This window comes from Ostrea edulis, chromosome 5, assembly GCF_947568905.1.
Source record: "Ostrea edulis chromosome 5, xbOstEdul1.1, whole genome shotgun sequence".
Lineage (NCBI taxonomy): Eukaryota > Metazoa > Mollusca > Bivalvia > Ostreida > Ostreidae > Ostrea > Ostrea edulis.
The window spans coordinates 55,712,412-55,731,847 of record NC_079168.1 but is presented as its reverse complement, the minus strand read 5'-3'; the positions used below and the strand labels follow the sequence as shown (position 1 = coordinate 55,731,847).

The window sequence follows — 19,436 nt, the reverse complement described above, 5'->3', positions numbered from 1 at the left end:
TATTTGAGGAGGAATGGATTTTAGGCTTGGTAAATACAGTGGATCTAGAGAAGAAGTAAGCTTTGGTATGGCAGTTAAGGAGTACCTAGATTGTGTAGCTATGATTGAAGTAACCACCAAAGTGAAAAAAGAAATCCGATTTTAGGGATTGACATAATGACTTATGCTACAGTTTGTGGCATGCAGAAACCCTATATATGTCTTTGGGAATTTTGATAATCAATGTAATGTATCAACCAAGATTGACCATAATTCTGGCCTTTCCTTCCTCATACTTCAAATGTTTGAAATTTTCCATTGGTGTGAAGACAGAGGCCGGTAAAACTGGACTTGAGAGTCTAGAAATATTATATTTTTAAGTTAATTGGTTCTGCTTCCCAGTTTGATATTTATAATTGACTTTCAAGATTGAAATGGATATATTTATTATAATAGAATTAATAGTGGAGGGGGTATCCCACATGAAAGAAATTTGACCAAAATTTAGGTATAAAAAATGTACACTGTTACGTGTAATACTTTGTTTTTGAGTTTGAGTCAGTAAATTTCTATTCAATGCAGCTGCAAAGGTCCAATTGAGAGGGGACAGTAGTCAGAAAATTGTATTGTAAAATAATATATATATTGTATCTCGGTTAATTTTGGCATCATAAATATTTAATGGATTTCTTTCAAAAGAAAAGTTTGAGATTTCAGTGATTCCGAAGGTCCGTTGGACATTGGCAAATGTCCGGTAATTTTTGTTTTGGTCCGATCAATATCAGTTGTTGGCCGGACCAAATGTCCGATAATTTCTTTTTGAATGAAATACATGATTAGATAAATTTTCAATTTTTAGCAGCATGTCCCAAAATTTATTCTGTTCTTTAGTCATTGCAAACAGAAAACGTGTTTACATTTAACTCAAATATTTATCAAACTTGCAGTCATCTTCAATTCCCCCGAGAGGGTGATAATACAATTGAGCAATATCCCGTGAAACTACAGACGTCTTTGAAGAGTTTGAATTTATTTAATAAATAACATGTAAATAAAGCATTTAAACTATACTCTGATCAAGAAGTACTTGGAACAACATGGGCACATTTGATTTAACAATTTGCATTAGAGTTACGCGAATTGCTCGAATTAAAAAAGATGTGTATTTCATAATAATGGTGTTGAATACAGGTTGGAAAAGTTTACTCCACTGACGAATATGAAGTGAAATGCTTGAGCTAATAAAGTACGTTGCCGATGCCATTCTGGGCCAGAAAGTTGAAATTTACATGAAAGCTTCCTGACATTTTGTTAAAATCATGGCCCCCGGGGGTAGGGTAGCGCGACAATTGGGAATCAATGGTTTACATGGAATATATAGCGAACATATTTAAAAATCTTCTTCTCAAGAACCACTGGGCCAGAAAGTTCAAATTTGCATGAAAATTTAAGCTTCCTGATATAGTGTAAATTGAAGTTTGTAAATACCATGGCCCCCAAGGGTAGGGTGGGGCCATAATAGGGGATTAATTTGCATATAAATTTTGGTCTGGTAAAATGTGATTTGGTCCAGTAATATCTCAATCATTACTGAACCAAATGTCCAATAAGTACCAGAAGACCTTGGGAAGCACTGAGATTTACTTTAGAGCAATGATGATATATACAAATGAAAATTTTGACAAAGCGAGAAAACACTGATAAGTAGTGGGTGTGATTCTTGTGTTTTTGATCCTGTGAATTGTGAACTTGACATTAACCTCACTTTTCATAACTTTTTTACATGGCTAAATAAACAATGAGCTTTAAGATGAGGGAGAACTTTGATCTTTAGATCTTTAGTGGATGTAATTGTTCAAGACCTAGGAACAAGTACTCCCAACAGTTCCACTTTTGATGACCATGCGACCTTGACCCACTTATCAAATCATAACAGAAAGCTTTTACGTTTCAGTCCGATGGGACTGGTTAATTTTGTAAAGCATCATTTTGGAAAATATACTTATGAAATCTTGTATACACATTTGGCCATCTTCACAAGTCAAGGGTTATTGATTCGTTACCTCACACTAACCCTTGACATCAGTCGCTATTTAAAAGTTGGGCTCGAGAAGAAGGATGACGCAATACGCTAAAATTAATCAGCCAATGGGATTTCTTGTTTCAGATGAAAGTTTGGTAAGGGAATAAACAGAAAGTAAAAAATGGTGTCCGTTGACGAAAAGATATGTGAAAAACATCAAATCGATCATTTGACTGAAAACAAAAAGCTTTCGATATCATGTATCAGAGAAGGAAAAGATGTTTTTATTGGGACTAAAACCGGCAGTGGTAAATCGCTATCTTACGAAGTTATTCCCATTAAACGTACTTCGACAATCCATCATTTTCATTCGGCTCATACCCCAAAACCTCGTCTAATTGTTTCTTCAAGCAAAACGAACTCCCGAAAATCAATCGACGGTATCTGTCTTGTACTAATTGGCCACAAATTCTACACCATATTGCCGTCGCCATGCGTGTTTACTGTTTAGTTTTGTTTTCGACCGATTATAAAAGCCGTTGTCTGATTGGTTTGCAGCTTCAGGCTGCAAACCAATCATATGCTTCTTCTCAAGCCCAACTTTTAAATAGCGACTGATGTCAAGGGTTAGTGCGAGGTAACTAATCAATAACCCTTGACTTGTGAAAATGACATTTGGCATGCTTCTGTAGATATCGGACGAATTTGATTCGTAAATATAAATCCCACATCATAAGTGTTACAAAATTGTCTGAGGCATATTGAGTTAAATTTCATTTTAATAACATTAACGAAACTTGTTTAATTGTTTCTGGAAAACTGTTGGACTGGTAAATTTTTCTGCAGACTGGTTGAAATTATACCCCATCAGTCCGGCTGGACTGGTGACATAAAAAGTTAGCTTCAAGCCCTGGAGTATGTTGATATACTGCAACTAAAATGGAGATTGTGATCAGAATGTATCTTTCTGTTAAAAATTTGAGAAAAGGAATTAATTTCCAACCAACCTTGGACCTACCCTAATTTTGACTTGGATTTTATGTTTTGGTGTAATATGCAAGCACCCGATACATGTAGGGAACACATAGTGGTCAATTAATAGGGCTTAGCTTATTGTTGTTCAACTATTGACGTACGAGAAGATCTCTGTATGAGCAAGGTAAGTCAGGAGAGCTTTGTGACCCATGGGCCTCTTCTTTAAGGTACTTTATTGATTATACATTGAAATTTGTATGGATTCATGGCATGGTTAAAAATTTAGTTAAAACTTTAAATTGCAGTCCATACTAAACAAAACTACATTGATCAAACAAATATTATTGATTGAAAATTTCCAGCTTTCCACCTTAGAATAGCATTTATTAATTTATCTATTAGATATTTTGAAGTGAAAGTCGGAGCAATTTAATAAATTAAAGTCTTGGTTTTTTAAAAGTCAACTTGCTACAGTTGGGTGGTTCACAAACACATCTGTATTATGTATTAGTATGAAATGCTTTTTTCATCGTGGGAATAATTCTATGGTAAATTCGTGTACAGCTCTTGAAATCAGTTTTGAATGTTTAAAATTTCACATGTATCCTGATTACATAACAAATTTCAGACAAAATGTAAATGTATGCCTCTTCATACATGATTGTAAAAAATACTTTGTGAAGTTCATGTGTTGATTAATTTTAGTGTTGACGATTGCTTAGCTTTAAGGATTGTGCGAAAGTAAATTATTTTGAGATATTATTCCATCTATTTTTATCATGTTTATTAGAAATTGACCTTTAACCGAGAAGAAAGGTGAAACTTGCATGACTAATGAGTATTTAGAGACATAAAATTTTGCCCTTGCGATGCTTGTATTGTCAGGAAAGTTAACAAATTATGCATAAATTAGCACTTATATAATTTTTAAGGACCTTGAAAACTTAATTTGTTAGATGTATGGGAATCTTATCCTGTACATGTAAGTCAGTAACACATGCCAGTTTTTAGCATTTGTTTAATTTTCATGAAAAGCATACCTGTTAATTTCATGATTTGGTGTGCAAGTTAATATATTAACACTGGTAGAATGGATGTGTAGGAATGCTGGAACTTGAAATCTTTAGATGAGCAGCACTAGATTTATAGGGTAGGTTTATGGAGATGTAGTATGTAGCAGGGCCCACCTGGTAAAATGTCTTGGAAATGTGGTTTAAAAAACAGCTTTGTAATGTAAATTTCCTTATCAATGTGGAGTGAACAAAGAATATGTTTTACTACTTACTTGAATAGTTCTAAGGAAAAGACTGGAAAATTTAATTTAAAAAACAAAGATTAGCAATGATTGATACTGAATGCAATGATACAATTCTAATCATTGGTATGGAATTAAGTCTTATTCCATGTATTTCTGTATAAGGGGTAAATGTAGTCCGTGTTTTATTTTCACCTATTTCTCCCTTACCAAGAAATATTCATTCATTACGTAAGTAGCAAGAAACAATTTTGGAGAGAATTTAAATCTGAGTAACATTTTAAATCATTTTCCAGTGTGTTTTCAAGGATGAAAATAACATTAAGCGAAATTTTCCTTGTAGACAGTAATTAAATACATTTCTTGCAATGATGGTGATGGAATTTGAAAAGCATTTGCAATTGATACAGTTGTTAAAATATTTGAAGATAAATGTGAGTGTGTGTAGTATTGACACTGGTCATGTGAAATGGCACTAAAAATGCAATATTTAATGGCATATTGGATTCTGTCTTCATAACACAACTTGTACTGCTAGTCATCATCTACCTACAAGAGCACTTGCATAAAGATACCATGTAAGACACAGGAACAAGTCTCTTTCTGATCATTTGAAAAAGTATTGATAACTTAATTGACCAATTGACCAGGACAGGTTGTTAAAGCAATGGAGTCCATTGTTTACTTTGAATTTTAGCATTGTGTAAATGAACATATTGAACTTACACTTGCATGACTTAACACACATAAGGCCAATTCAACTTAATTAGTAGATCATCATCCAGGGTCACCAAAAATTATGGGGCTGGTGGGAGGATTTTATTAATTTTTATTTTCTGAAAGGAATATTAATGACAAACGAGTTTTTGACAACAGAAGTGCATCATTTAATGCCAGATGGATATCAATCTATGCTTATTTCACAGACAAATTCAAGGTTTAAGCTTTAATTTCAAACACAAAAACATACGAAACTTCTTCAAGATATGAAGAACTTTAATCCTTTCCTTTCATTTACGCCCGTAAGAACGTGAGAAATTAAGAAAACCGTATCTTTTTTCATGTTGCTTTTCACATTGCTATACCGGAAATGTAAACAAGAAGTGTAAGTACCGGAGTCGGAAATGAAAGTTTTCCAGAAATCTTAAGTTTCGCAAAATCAAAAAATTTGGGGCAGGCCGATTTTTTAGGGGCGGGCGGGGATGATAATCTATCAATTAAGTTGAATTGGCCTAACAAGAAATCATTATTTCTAACAGCTGAAGCAAAGTGGAATTAATTCAACACATTTAAATTCATTAGGAATTCATGAATTGTGTGAAATTGTTGACAGTTTTTAAAGAGGAACAACAATTAATTATATTTCAAAAGGAAGAACACTGATTTTCTTAGTTGTAATATACCCCCTTAATTAAATCTCAATTATACTACAGAAATCGTCCTTCAAAAACTGATTGAAAGTATACTTGTTTAGAGTCTGAGCATTTTTGAACAAAATTCCATTTGGAAGCTCTTTAGTTATTGCTTTTTGTCTCATCCAATGATCTACCAATTGTACTTTTCACTAAATCTGGATATTCTGTTAAATGATTTTGGTTTATTAACATGTATATTTGTTTGCAACCATACATATATATTGTTGTGTGGATTTGCACTTACGTGGATGTTGTGACTTGCGACAAGTAAATAGAGAGTGGAAAAAATCTTGATCCAGAGACGGATAAGTGGGTGGGATTACATCATTGGTTAGCTTATTGGAGGCTTTCAGTCTTGAAATCTCTGATTGCTGTTGTGTTTAGGATTCAGAAAATTGTTATTAGCATTAAAGCTTGGGGGAAGTCCAGAATTTAAATACCTTTATGTGTGTTATGAACCATTTTCTGGTATTTGCATAATTAATTTGCATGTATATGTGTTGTATTTCAGATGCTACTCCTGCAGAAAGAGAGGAGCTATTCATTCAGAAGCTGAGACAGTGCTGTGTTCTATTTGACTTTATTCAAGATCCACTAAGTGACTTGAAATGGAAAGAAGTGAAAAGGGCAGCTTTAAATGAAATGGTGGAATTTGTCACACACAATCGAGGAGTTGTCACAGATGCCATTTACCCTGAAGCTATACAAATGGTATGCTTTGTTTTCCCAATATTTTAACCACATCCCTGCCTCCTGCCATCCCCATTGTACAAGGGTTTCTGTCACCTTGTGGATGAAATGGAAATACCATCTTACAAAATAATGTTGGTATATTATCGCAATTCACCTTTGAATTAGAACGCTTTACCCGATATAGTATTGCGTTGAGTGATGACACAATTGAATGAGACGATTGAACAATTTGAATGACATGTTTGATGTAATACAACAAGAGTTTTCATTGGCCGATTACAGCCCGCCCACTTTCTCGAGCGGATTCAGTGTAGCTGGAGATCCACCTCTTATAAAAACCTTCGATTTATGGGTCACAAAAAGCTGCGGACGGTTGAGGCCTGAAATCGGTGTATTCTTGTGTTGCTGTCTCATAAACTCAATATTAAAAAATCTTAACATATTTTCCTACTATATACTTGCATCCAAACATACCTTCAAATATTCATTAAAGCCACACACCACCCGAAAACTCGCAGCTTCAAATGATTTCGTTTGTTGACGTAGCCATGTTAGGTAGCTGGTCAATTCGAACTCTTGCTATTGGTATCTATTCATAAAATCGGTTGTAAGTTATGTATTCGCTCTTCATTTATTATCAACACGAATAATTAATAGAAATTAAAACATTTTTGTACCAGTTTTTGTAAAGGTAAAATAAGCTCTAGATGAACGAAAATGCTACATAAGGACATTAGATGGAGACCGGCCGGTGCGGCCGCTCATGACTAATGAAAGCCTCACTACCGTGAGTTTAGCTATTTCAATAATTATCATTTAATAGGACTGGGGTGGTATATTATTTAAACAATTTAGCTAAAATATTTGTGGGGTATTAGTACACATCTAGACGCTATTGTGCCAGTATGGAAATGAACCGGGATTCGAATTGACTGGCTACCTAACATGGCTACGTCTACGAACGAAATCATCAAAAGCTGTGATCCGAGTTTTTGGGTTGTGTGGGGCTTTAATAAATATTTGAAGGTATGTTTGGACACAAGTATAGTAGGAAAATATGTTAGGAATTTTTTTAATATTAAATTTATGAGACAACAACACAAGAATATAACTTTTTCTCTTTCTTCCTTTGAAGTTTTTTTTTCATCTAGCATCTGGCCGTCATGTTTTCAAATGCTGACTACTCCCTATAAGGGAATTTGGGCGGACTTATACATATGGACCAATGAAAGTTTCTGTTGCATTTTGGAATTGTATTACAAACAGATTCAATTGTGTCGTCACACAACGCAATACTATATCAGCCAAAGCGTTCTAATTCAAAGGTGAATTGCGATAATATTTTTCTGGATAGTTTAACTTGACACTTAAAATGAAAGTACAATCTCATTAGATGATGGTAGAAGGAATTTATTGGGGGAGGGGGGGGGATCTGTCTACCTAACTCAACTTCACACTTTATGTAAGTGGCAACTAATGGGAGATTTCTATAGATATTCAACATTACAAGTCATATTGGAAGCGCCTTGACATATATATATGGATATTGGATTAAAAGTTCGTTTTCTTGTGACGTCTGGTCCTTCAATTGATTTGTTGTAATGATTTTTCATTGGACTGCAACACCCATAGCATGGGAAAGATCCTTATCAATATTCAAGGTCATCACTCTGAGGTTAAGGTCACTATTCCAATCTTACATAAACAATTTTGTAGGTGTTTGGAAACAATTGTCACTCAATGTTAGTCAGTTCTGTAATTGTCACTCAGTGTTAGTCAGTTCTGTAATTGTCACTCAGTGTTAGTCAGTTCTGTATTACTCTATAAACACACTAAAGGAGACAGTCTAACACAGTGTCTCCATAAACACACTAAAGACAGTCTAAACAATTGTCACTCAGTGTTAGTCAGTTCTGTAGTACTCTGTGTTTTTGATCTTCACTCAGTGTTAGTCAGTTCTGTAGTACTCTGTGTTTTTGATCTTCACTCAGTGTTAGTCAGTTCTGTAGTACTCTGTGTTTTTGATCTTCACTCAGTGTTAGTCAGTTCTGTAGTACTCTGTGTTTTTGATCTTCACTCAGTGTTAGTCAGTTCTGTAGTACTCTGTGTTTTTGATCTTCACTCAGTGTTAGTCAGTTCTGTATTACTCTGTGTTTTTGATCTTCACTCAGTGTTAGTCAGTTCTGTAGTACTCTGTGTTTTTCATCTTCGTTTAAAACTTCATACTGAAAGGAACTTTTGAACTCTAAAATTTGAAACACATTACAGAATTGGGGATAAACCTGTGTTCCTTGAATTAATTATACCTGTGAAAGTTAGCATCACTTTATAGCCTATTTATAGCCTTTGTCTGCCAGCAATGCTGTAGCTTGTCACTCATCATTTTGTGTATTATTCATTATTGTTCGACTTTACAACTTACTGTCATTAAGAAAACTAATCAAAATCTTTAACAAAAAATATTATACTTCGTAGGTTACACGTAATAGCTCATAAATTTAACTGTTTAAAATGTGTTCTTGTTTTTCCTGTGCAGGAGGTAAATGCTAGTTCAATTAGTTAAGGATTAATATTCTGTGGGATCTTTTTAATTCATTTGCTGTATGATAGTAATGTCTTGCTTAAGGTACAGTGTGTTGTACCATGTTTGTATTGTACAAGTTGGGCTAACTTTAAGAATCTTGTATGCTCTCTTGACGGCTTTAATGTTTAAATTTTGGGTAGGTAGGATTGTTTTCTTTTTGTTTGTGTCGCTGTAAGTGGGCTCTAGAAACAGAGGAAACATGAAAACCTACACAATTTTGGATAAAATCAGTAAAATGACAATAGAAATTTTAAAAAGGTGGGAAAAAAGTGTAAGCGTGGGAGATTTAAATATTAGTTGGTTGAGTCAGGGCATACAAACATCTTTTGATATTAGACATAATGATATTGCCAATTAACGTGATACGAAAATTATTAGTACACTCTAGAGTGTGAATCAGTGTACATTATTAATTTTCACTGAAAGTACAACCCAAAAGCAACCTCTAGAGTTTCCTTAACAGTGTTTTTGTCCGACTGTAAAGTTTCTTCTTGCGACCAGACTCAATATCTATATATGAAATGAATAGCTATGTAATGCCAATATCCCAAAGCAATGCTGCCTTTTCTCTGTTAATATCAAATTAACCCAAAATAGCTACTTTTAAGTATTTGTCCTGTCATTTAAATATTCATCAAAGTTTTCCAGCTCCATGCATACTTGCATACTAAAAGGATAAACAGCTTTTGCCATAATTCCATGCATATGCATGATTCCGGATTATTTTGGTGACACTGAGTGTACATGATGTAATTCGCGACTCGCAGTTAACCTGGTGACCTTGGATATCCGTCTATGAGGGTATTGATCTCTATGTGATGTCCAAAAACACAGTCCCCATACAGCTTTAATTGTGTACTAGGAAATCAATGCCATCCTCATTACAAGGGCCCTTGGTATGTTCTGTAATTGGAGTGTATTTGGGGACACCTAATACTATGTATGAAATGTAATTGTCATTTGTTTCACAGTAGTACTAATACTATAAAATACTCAAGAGTTTTGTTCATGATAGGTGAATTTTAGAGCTCTCTATTGAAATCCAATCCATTTTTCTAAACCTTGCTTAAATCTATATTGACCTATCTTTACTTATTGACCAAGGTGTATTGCTATCCCAGTATCTCTAAACAAACTAGGAAGTGAGTTTCAATTGCACACACATACAAGGACCCTTTGGAATTTTATCTGATTTGAAACTTGTAACACAGATATGTATGAGGCATTTTGATTAAACCATGTATACATCCTGGTATTGGATACTGTAATTGTCATCAGAAAGCTACATAGAGTGGATTAAACTTCAAGTTTCACTCTCTAAGTGCACATATGAAGTTTTATTTTAGGATATTAAATTTCCTGTAAGGAAACGAAATTTGTTGGTAATGTGGAGAGGTATGCACTCTTGTGTCAGTGGAAAAATATTCTAGGAAAAAAAAGAGAAAAGGAAACAGTTATTAAGATATTATATGCATAAACTGAGCCCAAAATAAAAATTCTCTGTATTGAATCATGTTGAAACTGTAATGAATAAAACACAAAATTGGTTGATGATACAAGTACTAAACAATGATATAGCATTATGTATCTTTTATTACATATACATACAAAATGCTTATTTTACAGTTCTCGTGTAACTTATTCCGAGCAATACCGCCCTCCTCAAACCCAAGTGGTGCCGAATTTGACCCTGAGGAAGATGAACCAACACTGGAAGCTGCTTGGCCCCATCTACAGGTGTGTACTGAAATTCTCTGAAACATTTGGAGTCAGAAAGAGAGAATTTCTAAGCTTTCAAATATGAATTATATATTCCACTGTCCAATCCAAATTTTGATTCCTTTAGTTGTAATAGAAGATGTGACAAAATCTAGGATTTTCCCATGCTATCATTTCAATGTGTTGTTTCCGTGCTTTCATCCAATTGATTGGAGATGTCAATTTACAGGCATATATATCAGGTTTAGATACATTGTTAAATGATGATATTGTGGGAGTTTATAAATACAAAATCAATAGGGCTGAGATTATTTTGACATTTGGCTTTTTACTGCAGGGGAAAATGACATATTATGTGAAGCTGATTAATCACAAAAACTATGCAAGTTCAGAATTGTTAAATGGGTGGATTTTTTTTTAATAAGTGAAATTACATGGACATGCATAACTCCCATTTGCACGACTTTGATAGGCAACTTAGTTTTTTTTAGCAGTCTATTCTTCTGTGGATTCTTGGATAACCTTAGCTTCAATTTACAGAAGCTGAAAAGATGATGATAATCATTGTCAGGCAAAGCAAAGTAAATTGTATTGATTGGTGTACAGAAAATCGTGGGCTAGAATAGTGGAATAATTGCTTCATGTTATTAAGTCAATTTCTTGTGCTTTAATATCATACATCAGAGCTGGTCTGCTATTCAGAAATATCACAAACAAGAGAGAGGGGAGTGGCATGGAAGTCTTGTGATGACTTGTTATAGGTCTGAAAATAAGTCTGGTTAGTTTTGTAACCGTTTAGCATACAAAATCTTGGGATATCGGTTGGTTAATGAAGTCTTGTACTGTGTCCCATAGAAATTTAAATTAAATTCCCTCTACTTATCTTCTGTCCCTTAAAGGACGAACAGCAAATTTTCATAATGGCTGACTTCCTCTTGAGAAACAGTGATATATATGTACTTACTGCATTTTGAATTTTGCTAAGATAGCTGGTGTGCGCAGGGTGAACAAGAAATGAGATCAAGTTTTACACGAGTTTTAATTTTTTCCTTTTGATAAAACCTTTTTGCTATGTAAGGTAAAGTATATTGCCCCTGTAGTTGGAGATCATATAGTTTTTAGGTTGGTCTGTTAGTGTGTTTGTCTGTTAAAAACTTTAACCTTAACCATAACTTTTGAATGGATAGTGATTTAGGATTTCATATGTGTATTCCATATGACAAAACCTTTTTCTTAGTACCAAAATTTTTGACTTTGTGACCTTGACCTATGGGGCATGACCAATATTGGAAAAACATAATCTTGACCAAAACTTTTGAATGGTTTTGAATAGGTTTTTCATATTTCATATGTGTATTCCTTGTGACAAGACCTTTCTTTAGGTACCAGAATTACTTTGCTGCCATATGGGGGCATCAATGTTTCACACACACATCTTGATTAATTTCAAAATATTGTTCATATTTTCCAATTTTCATCCAGTGCTATTTTCTTTGGCGTGTTACACTTCCTTAAATCAAAATGTTTCAAAATTAATTATCACATTTTTCATCTTGGAATATTTTACAATACATAACGAGCATATGGATATTAGATGCAGGAAATTTGTATTAAGATGTGGAGATTTTTAAATTTCATTATTTATTAATTCAGAGCAAAGATTTCATTTTAATGGATTTAATAAAGATTATAGACAACATGAGTTAGGACCACCAATTCATTATTTCGATTTATTTATGCATATGTATTTTTCTCTTTCAGTTGGTGTATGAATTTTTCTTGCGGTTTTTAGAATCACCTGATTTCCAGCCTAACACAGGAAAAAAATACATAGATCAGCGATTTGTATTACAGGTGAGGAAAAGTCGACAATGTTGTACATTGTAGTGGATTGGTAAGGTGATGCTGTGAAGTCAGTGTATTGATTACTGACAGCTATAAACAAGAACCCAGATTTCTGTTTACCTTGTACACGATGATGATCCAGGAAGTCTGTGCTGGAAATGATGTGCATGTTTGTAGATGAATTCTGAAATTTCATGTTTAGACTTCGTTAATTAATTGGCTTTTGAGTTCACCTGAGTTGAAAACTCTAATGAGCTTTCCTCATCAAAAGTTTGTCATCTGTTAGTGAGTCTTGTGTTAACTTAACATTTATGGCTTCTCCAGAACCCCTGTTCCAATTTCAGTCAAACTTTGCACAAAGTATCCTTATTTTACCACAAAATTTCCTATGAAACCACTTTTATTTTCACAATGGAAAACGTCCCAAAATTGAAATCCTTCAAAAAATGTCTTTTTATCTATCTATTTATAGAATCTTATATTAATCTATGTATTGATGACCAATTTTGCCAAATCCTATTTCCATTGATGCGTCCAAAATCTGAGATATTCTATGACCTTAATGAATGAACAGAGTATTCGACTGCTATACTAATTATTTCTTCCTGGACAAAAAGCAAAAGGGCTAATTTGCATATTCTGTGACCTCACTCAGACAGTGCGCTGCGCAAAATGTTAAGTTATTTCGGCTGATGATGCCGGATTCAACAAAAGCTTGCAAAGGATTAATCACAGTGATATTATTTATTAGACAATGTGTCTTGCATTTCACATCTTAAACTAAGTTATTAACTTTAGAAAGACTTGTATGAACATCAACTGCACTAGAGTTCAAAATCAAGGGCAGAAAAAATGGCGAAAGTTAATGAAGTCAATGAATCGTTTCCAATTACATTTTTACGACAGTTAATATATTTTGTAAAAGTTTGTGCTCTGACATGCGTTACACATTTTTTTTAATGTATGAGAGACAAAAATGATTTGATTTTGGCAGACACAAAAATTGTATATGAGTGGTATTATTGCTTTAAGGGAATTAGATTCATTCAAATGAAGGACCTTCTTTTTAGGTCACCTGAATTCATTCAGGTGACCTATTGCTATCTGTTTTTGTCCGTCGTCGTTCGTCGTGCGTTAACATTTGAACATTTTCAGCTTCTTCTCTGAAACCCCTGAACCAATTTCAACCAATTTTGGCATACAGCATCTGTGGGTGAAGGGGAACAAAAATTGTGAAATTCGTGGTCCCTGCCCCCCTGGGGCCTGAGGGGTGGGGCAAAAACCATCAAAATGAGTGTAATTTTAAAAAATCTTCTTCTTTACTCCTGGACATCAAGAAGCCAAACTGTGGGCATAATTATAATGAGCTTTGAGCCCTCTACCAAAATTGTGAAATTCATGGCCCCTGGGGCAGGGGTTCTTGTGTTAGGGTGGGGCTCTATTGGTCATATAGTGAAAATGGCAAAAACCATCAAAATGAGTGTAATTTTAAAAAAATCTTCTTCTTTACTCCTGGACATCAAGAAGCCAAACTGTGGGCATAATTATAATGAGCATTGAGCCCTCTACCAAAACTGTGAAATTCATGGCCCCTGGGGCAGGGGTTCTTGTGTTAGGGTGGGGCTCTATTGGTCATATAGTGAAAATGTAGAAATTCTTTGAAAATCTTCTCTGTCTCTGGGTATTAAGTAGACAAACTAATAGCATGGTAATGATGAGCAAGGATGCCTCTTTATACCCCCCCGCAACAAGTTGTGGGGGGGTATACTGGAATCGAGTTGTCCGTCCGTCTGTCTGTAGATGCAATGGTTTCCGGGCTCTAAAGCATTATCCTTTCCACCTACCGTCACCATATCATATATATGGACTACCCATGGGATGAAGATGTTCCCTATCGATTTTTGGGTCAAAAGGTCAAAGGTCAAGCACACTGGACATCGAAGTAGCAATATGGTTTCCGGGCTCTAAAGTGTTATCCTTTCCACCTACAGTCACCATATCATACATATGGACTACCCATAGGATGAAGATGTTCCCTATCGATTTTAGGGTCAAAAGGTCAAAGGTCAAGTGCACTGGACATTGAAGTAGCAATATGGTTTCCGGGCTCTAAAGCGTTATCCTTTCCACCTACAGTCACCATATCATATATATGGACTACTAATGGGATGAAGATGATCCCTATCGATTTTGGGGTCAAAAGGTCAAAGGTCACGCGCACTGGACATCGAAGTAGCAATATGGTTTCCGGGCTCTAAAGCGTTATCCTTTCCACCTACAGTCACCATATCATACATATGGACTACCCATGGGATGAAGATGTTCCCTATCGACTTTGGGGTCAAAAGGTCAAAGGTCATGCACACTGGACATCGAAGTAGCAACACTCAGAAAAGAGGTAGTTTATACCTATTACCAACACCCTTTGGGAGATTGGGGTAAGCGGGGGGTATTCTTAGTGAGCATTGCTCACAGTACCTCTTGTTAAAAATTGTGAAATTCATGGCCCCTGGATCAGGGGTTCTGGTGCTAGGGTGGGGCTCTATAAGTCATATAGTGAAAATGCATTATTTCTTTGAAAATCTTCTTCTCTGTCCTTTGGTATTAAGTAGACAAACCAATAGCATGATTATGATGAGCAAGGATGCCTCTTTCAAAATTGTGAAATTTATGGCCCCTGGGTCAGGGGTTCTGGTATTAGGGTGGGGCCCTATTGATCATATAGTGAAAATGCATTTTATTTCTTTGAAAATCTTCTCCTCTGCTGCTGGGTATTAAGTAGACAAACTAATAGTATGATAATGATGATCAAGGATGCTTCTTTCAAAACTGAAATTTATGGCCCCTGGGTCAGGGGTTCTGGTGCAAAGGCGGGGCTGACCACATAGCTATTCAATGTTTCTTCCATCCAAAAGTAAAATTCTTATATTTAAACACAAACCTAATTCAAACATTGGAAGGTTGTTAAATGATACTCAGGTGACCTGTAAGGCCCCTGGGCCTCTTGTTTTCTAAAGAAGTACAAGATAAGAAATATGAAAATTGAGTGAGAAATATTAGATTTGAGTGATATATTAATTAGCTTTAAATACTCATACGAGGGCTGTCCAAAAAAATTGCGAGCACATTATTTTTCTCTTTATAGTAATGAGTGTGGCAGTTGTGTGAAATAACGTTTTGATATAGACTATGATAATTAAATTATACAAAAATCAGAGCATTTCATAATAGTTTAAGTGCGTTGTCAGCACAAATGCTTTGTATATACAAGGTGCATGACCCACCCTGACGTCAAGCCAGATAGGCGTTTCTATAACGTTGCAGTTATTTCTTATCCTTAGTCATCTGCACACACTTGTCGCATCTCCTTAGCTATGAATCAGATACCCTAGAATACCATTTATGGTCCTCAGCGAGGGTATTGCAAACTGAAGATTTGCTAACATCACAAACAGATGCGACTTCTCTTACCATAAGAGATGTCTGTCTCTCATAATAATGTCATGAATATGAAATTTCGTATTTTCATTACATAATTATAGTGGTTTTCGACGTAGTGAAGCATCTCTGAAATTGAACACACCATTGGAAAATTGTTTATATCACTTGTAAATCAACAACCTGGGTATCTTCCAATTATCTCTTACTTTCATTATTTTTTGTTTAAATCGATGTTTTCCTCAGGCCAACACAGCATTGTATTATTGAATGCTGTTCCATTCAGGTGGCTGACAATCACTTTTTCTGGCATTTTGAGAGACGTTTTCTTGATAGCTCCTTCATTCATGAAATAGCCACTACTTCTGACATAAAAAATTGCATCGGTTGTGTTTGTTGCCTCACAACTAAAGTCTATCTAGTTTTGACCTGTTTTATTAAAAATGTAACCATTTGAATGCAAAAACTTAAATACAAAGTTTTGAAGAGTTTTACCCTGGGCCCTGTACACCCACTGTGACCTTTTAAGACTACTTTTTTTTTTTATAAGTCAAAACCAACTTATTTTGATTTGGAATTTCATAACGTAACATTTTGATCTACAGTATGTACCCATAATAGGGTTTTAGATTTTATTATTGGAATAAATATTGTAGACTTTTTTTTACAATGAGATATTTGCAACAAGATTTTATATTATGAGACTGTTTATTACCAGATAATGTTGAAATCCAAGCTTATTCCTGTCATATTTCTTAAAATGTACAATTACATGATAAGGAAATTCTGCTTATAACAATATGATAGTCATCCTTCCCTAATGAAATCAGGGATACCAAGATAAGCTCTCAAAATGGTTGATTCAAATTGCATTCTAAAGTAGGTACACTGTAGTTGTACAGTCATATGTAGCAAAACTCTTGAGAAAATTTTTAAAGTTATTATGCAAGCAAGTACAATAGATGGGTAGTATATTTTCAAGTTTGTTCACACCATTACCTTTGAGTTGGGTAGAACCATAAAAGGTCACACCATTATCTTTGGATAGGTAGAGCCATAAGAGGGTGCTATAACTACATGGGGAAGTGCATTAGCTCAGGCGAGTCAAGTGGCTCCAGGGATTTTTTTAGGGTCTGTAGGGGGCCGAAATAAGGCCCCATTCCCAATACTGAAATGCAGGTATTTTTCCCAATTTTTAGTTTGAAATTCCCAAACAATGAAAACAAATCAAGCAGCGTAGCCTAATTGTTCATAAATCTTCTTCACAGGCCCACAGATTACAATTTTTGCTTAAAAATTCTTAAGTAAGCCTAATTTTTTTGCTTCTGCTTATTTGAATGAGGTAAGCTATGACCAGATTGAAAGTCAGAAGGAGCCCAATTATACCTTAAAGCATTCTGAATTGGGTTTTCCCTATTTCTTTGTATGAAACATTTTTCCCAATTTCAAGCAAATGTAGCTATTTTTCCCAATTGGAAAGGCCCTGGCCCTTGAAATCGAGACCTTAACAAAGACCTGGGCTCCATGATCCTCTTCATTGTTCTGGGATTTAAATCCTCACCCTGTCATGAGTAGTAAGGGCAGTTACAGGTTAGATCCTGCAGGAAGGTTTAACAGGAAGTTGTAGGAATGTTCTTATTATTGAAGGACTTAATTAAGTACGCTAACTTTTTCATTGTTGCAGCTGAGTCTTGTCTTGCACACTATGACACATAGAACATTCAAATTCTGCCAGTTGATGTGTCATACCCATTAGTATGAGAGAAGGGAAAGTGGGCAATTATTATTACCAAACTGAAATTTAAAAAAAGAAGATATACTAGTAGTAATGCATGTACTAGAACTTGAATGATCATGATCCTATTGTTATATTTTACAGCTGTTAGACTTATTTGATAGTGAAGACCCAAGAGAGCGGGATTTTCTAAAGACAATATTGCACAGAATTTATGGAAAATTTCTAGGACTAAGAGCATACATTAGGAAACAAATAAACAATATGTTTTATAGGTAAGTGAAGGATATTTAGCTGAGTTGCTAAATAATTTCTAGAAAAGGTTTTCGCTTGAAAATATGTCCAACATTTAGTGGACAGAAAATGCATCAAAGGTAAACAACATGGCTGCAATTGCATCTACCCTTGTAAAAAAAAAAAAATTAGAATAACTTTTTTCATTGCATGTTCAAGCCTTGGATATTTTGGCTTAGTATGAACTAAATTTAACATTTGACAGTCTAAAAATTTGAAAATCTGGTTAAAGCTAGATATAAGAAATACTCCAATGTTTTGGTTCAGATCTCGAAAATATTGCAGAAATTGCATGGAGATGCACATATTAAGATGTGTGAAGTACTACATACTGTGTAGTGAAGGTAAAAATAATTTAGACTGTTGAATACATGTACATTTGAGGTTATAGAGTAATGAAATGTGTGAATTAATGAATGAATGGACAAACTATGCCTTATCTAAAATTCAAAGTAATCAATGTCATTTGTCATAATAGATTGAATATGATGTATAGTTCCAAGAAATTCATTTAAACTAAAGGGTCAACACATTTGAATTTTTTAGGACACAGCATTTTACCCCTACCTTGCTAATTCCAGATATGTACAGTACAAATTTTGCAAACTGATTGAGTCTATACAAATCACTTTTAGTAAGATGTATAATAGCCTAACACATTTATTATTTGATCACATGGTACGGTATATATATTAATTATACTAACTGGAGTTTGATGCAATCTTTTCAGATATATTTATGAAACTGAGCATTGCAATGGTATAGCAGAATTGTTGGAAATATTAGGCAGGTATGTAAATGAGAGGTACTCCCAAGATCAGAGATTGAGGCAGATTGTTTTTGGCATGTCAGTTCATAGTTCAAAGGTCTTTTTGGTTACTTGAACAGCATAAAAGATATAATAGACCTAAAAAGGAAAGCTATTGATATTCAATAAATACATTGTTTTATTAGGAGACTTTCTTTTGCATTTTTAGATATATAAAGGAAATTTTGAAGATAATTTTAAATAATAACCTAAGACGTGAAACACAGCATGTGTCATGTACAGTTTAAAAAACTGCTGTAGCAATTCACCATATTAAGTGACTCGCTATTGTATGTGAATTTTAAAAAAAGACGTTATTTTTATTTTACAACTGTTAAAACCATACTGGAAATTTTACAAAGCATCGGAAACTAGATCTTGCATAGTTCAACCGGTTTAACTTTCCATTACAGCATCATCAATGGGTTTGCATTGCCCCTGAAGGAGGAGCACAAAGTGTTCCTACTGAAGGTGTTGCTGCCCCTTCACAAGGCCAAATCCCTTAGTGTGTATCACCCACAACTGGCTTACTGTGTGGTGCAGTTCTTAGAGAAGGATCCAAGCTTAACAGAACCGGTATGTGTCATGAAAGAGGAGGGTAGAAATGTTGATGAAAATAAGTGTTTGAAATAGCACATGTATTTGAGATGAATGGATGGTTTGTCTGTAATGC

General features: G+C 34.6%; 1 protein-coding gene across 7 annotated transcripts in view; it reads left to right on the top strand.

Moving 5' to 3' along the window:
* LOC125650333 (serine/threonine-protein phosphatase 2A 56 kDa regulatory subunit gamma isoform) overlaps positions 1 to 19,436 on the top strand; it is a 44,224-nt gene that overhangs the window by 3,130 nt on the left and 21,658 nt on the right. For all 7 annotated transcript variants that reach the window (XR_008802898.1, XR_008802895.1, XR_008802896.1 and 4 more), the window contains exons 4-9: positions 6,159 to 6,358; positions 10,551 to 10,661; positions 12,405 to 12,497; positions 17,806 to 17,936; positions 18,686 to 18,745; positions 19,177 to 19,339. Coding sequence is in view for 3 of the 7 variants with exons in the window: in XM_048878522.2 (XP_048734479.2) it covers positions 6,159 to 6,358; positions 10,551 to 10,661; positions 12,405 to 12,497; positions 17,806 to 17,936; positions 18,686 to 18,745; positions 19,177 to 19,339 (758 nt within the window). In the remaining 4 variants the exon portion in view is untranslated. The remainder of the gene's footprint in view (positions 1 to 6,158; positions 6,359 to 10,550; positions 10,662 to 12,404; positions 12,498 to 17,805; positions 17,937 to 18,685; positions 18,746 to 19,176; positions 19,340 to 19,436) is intronic.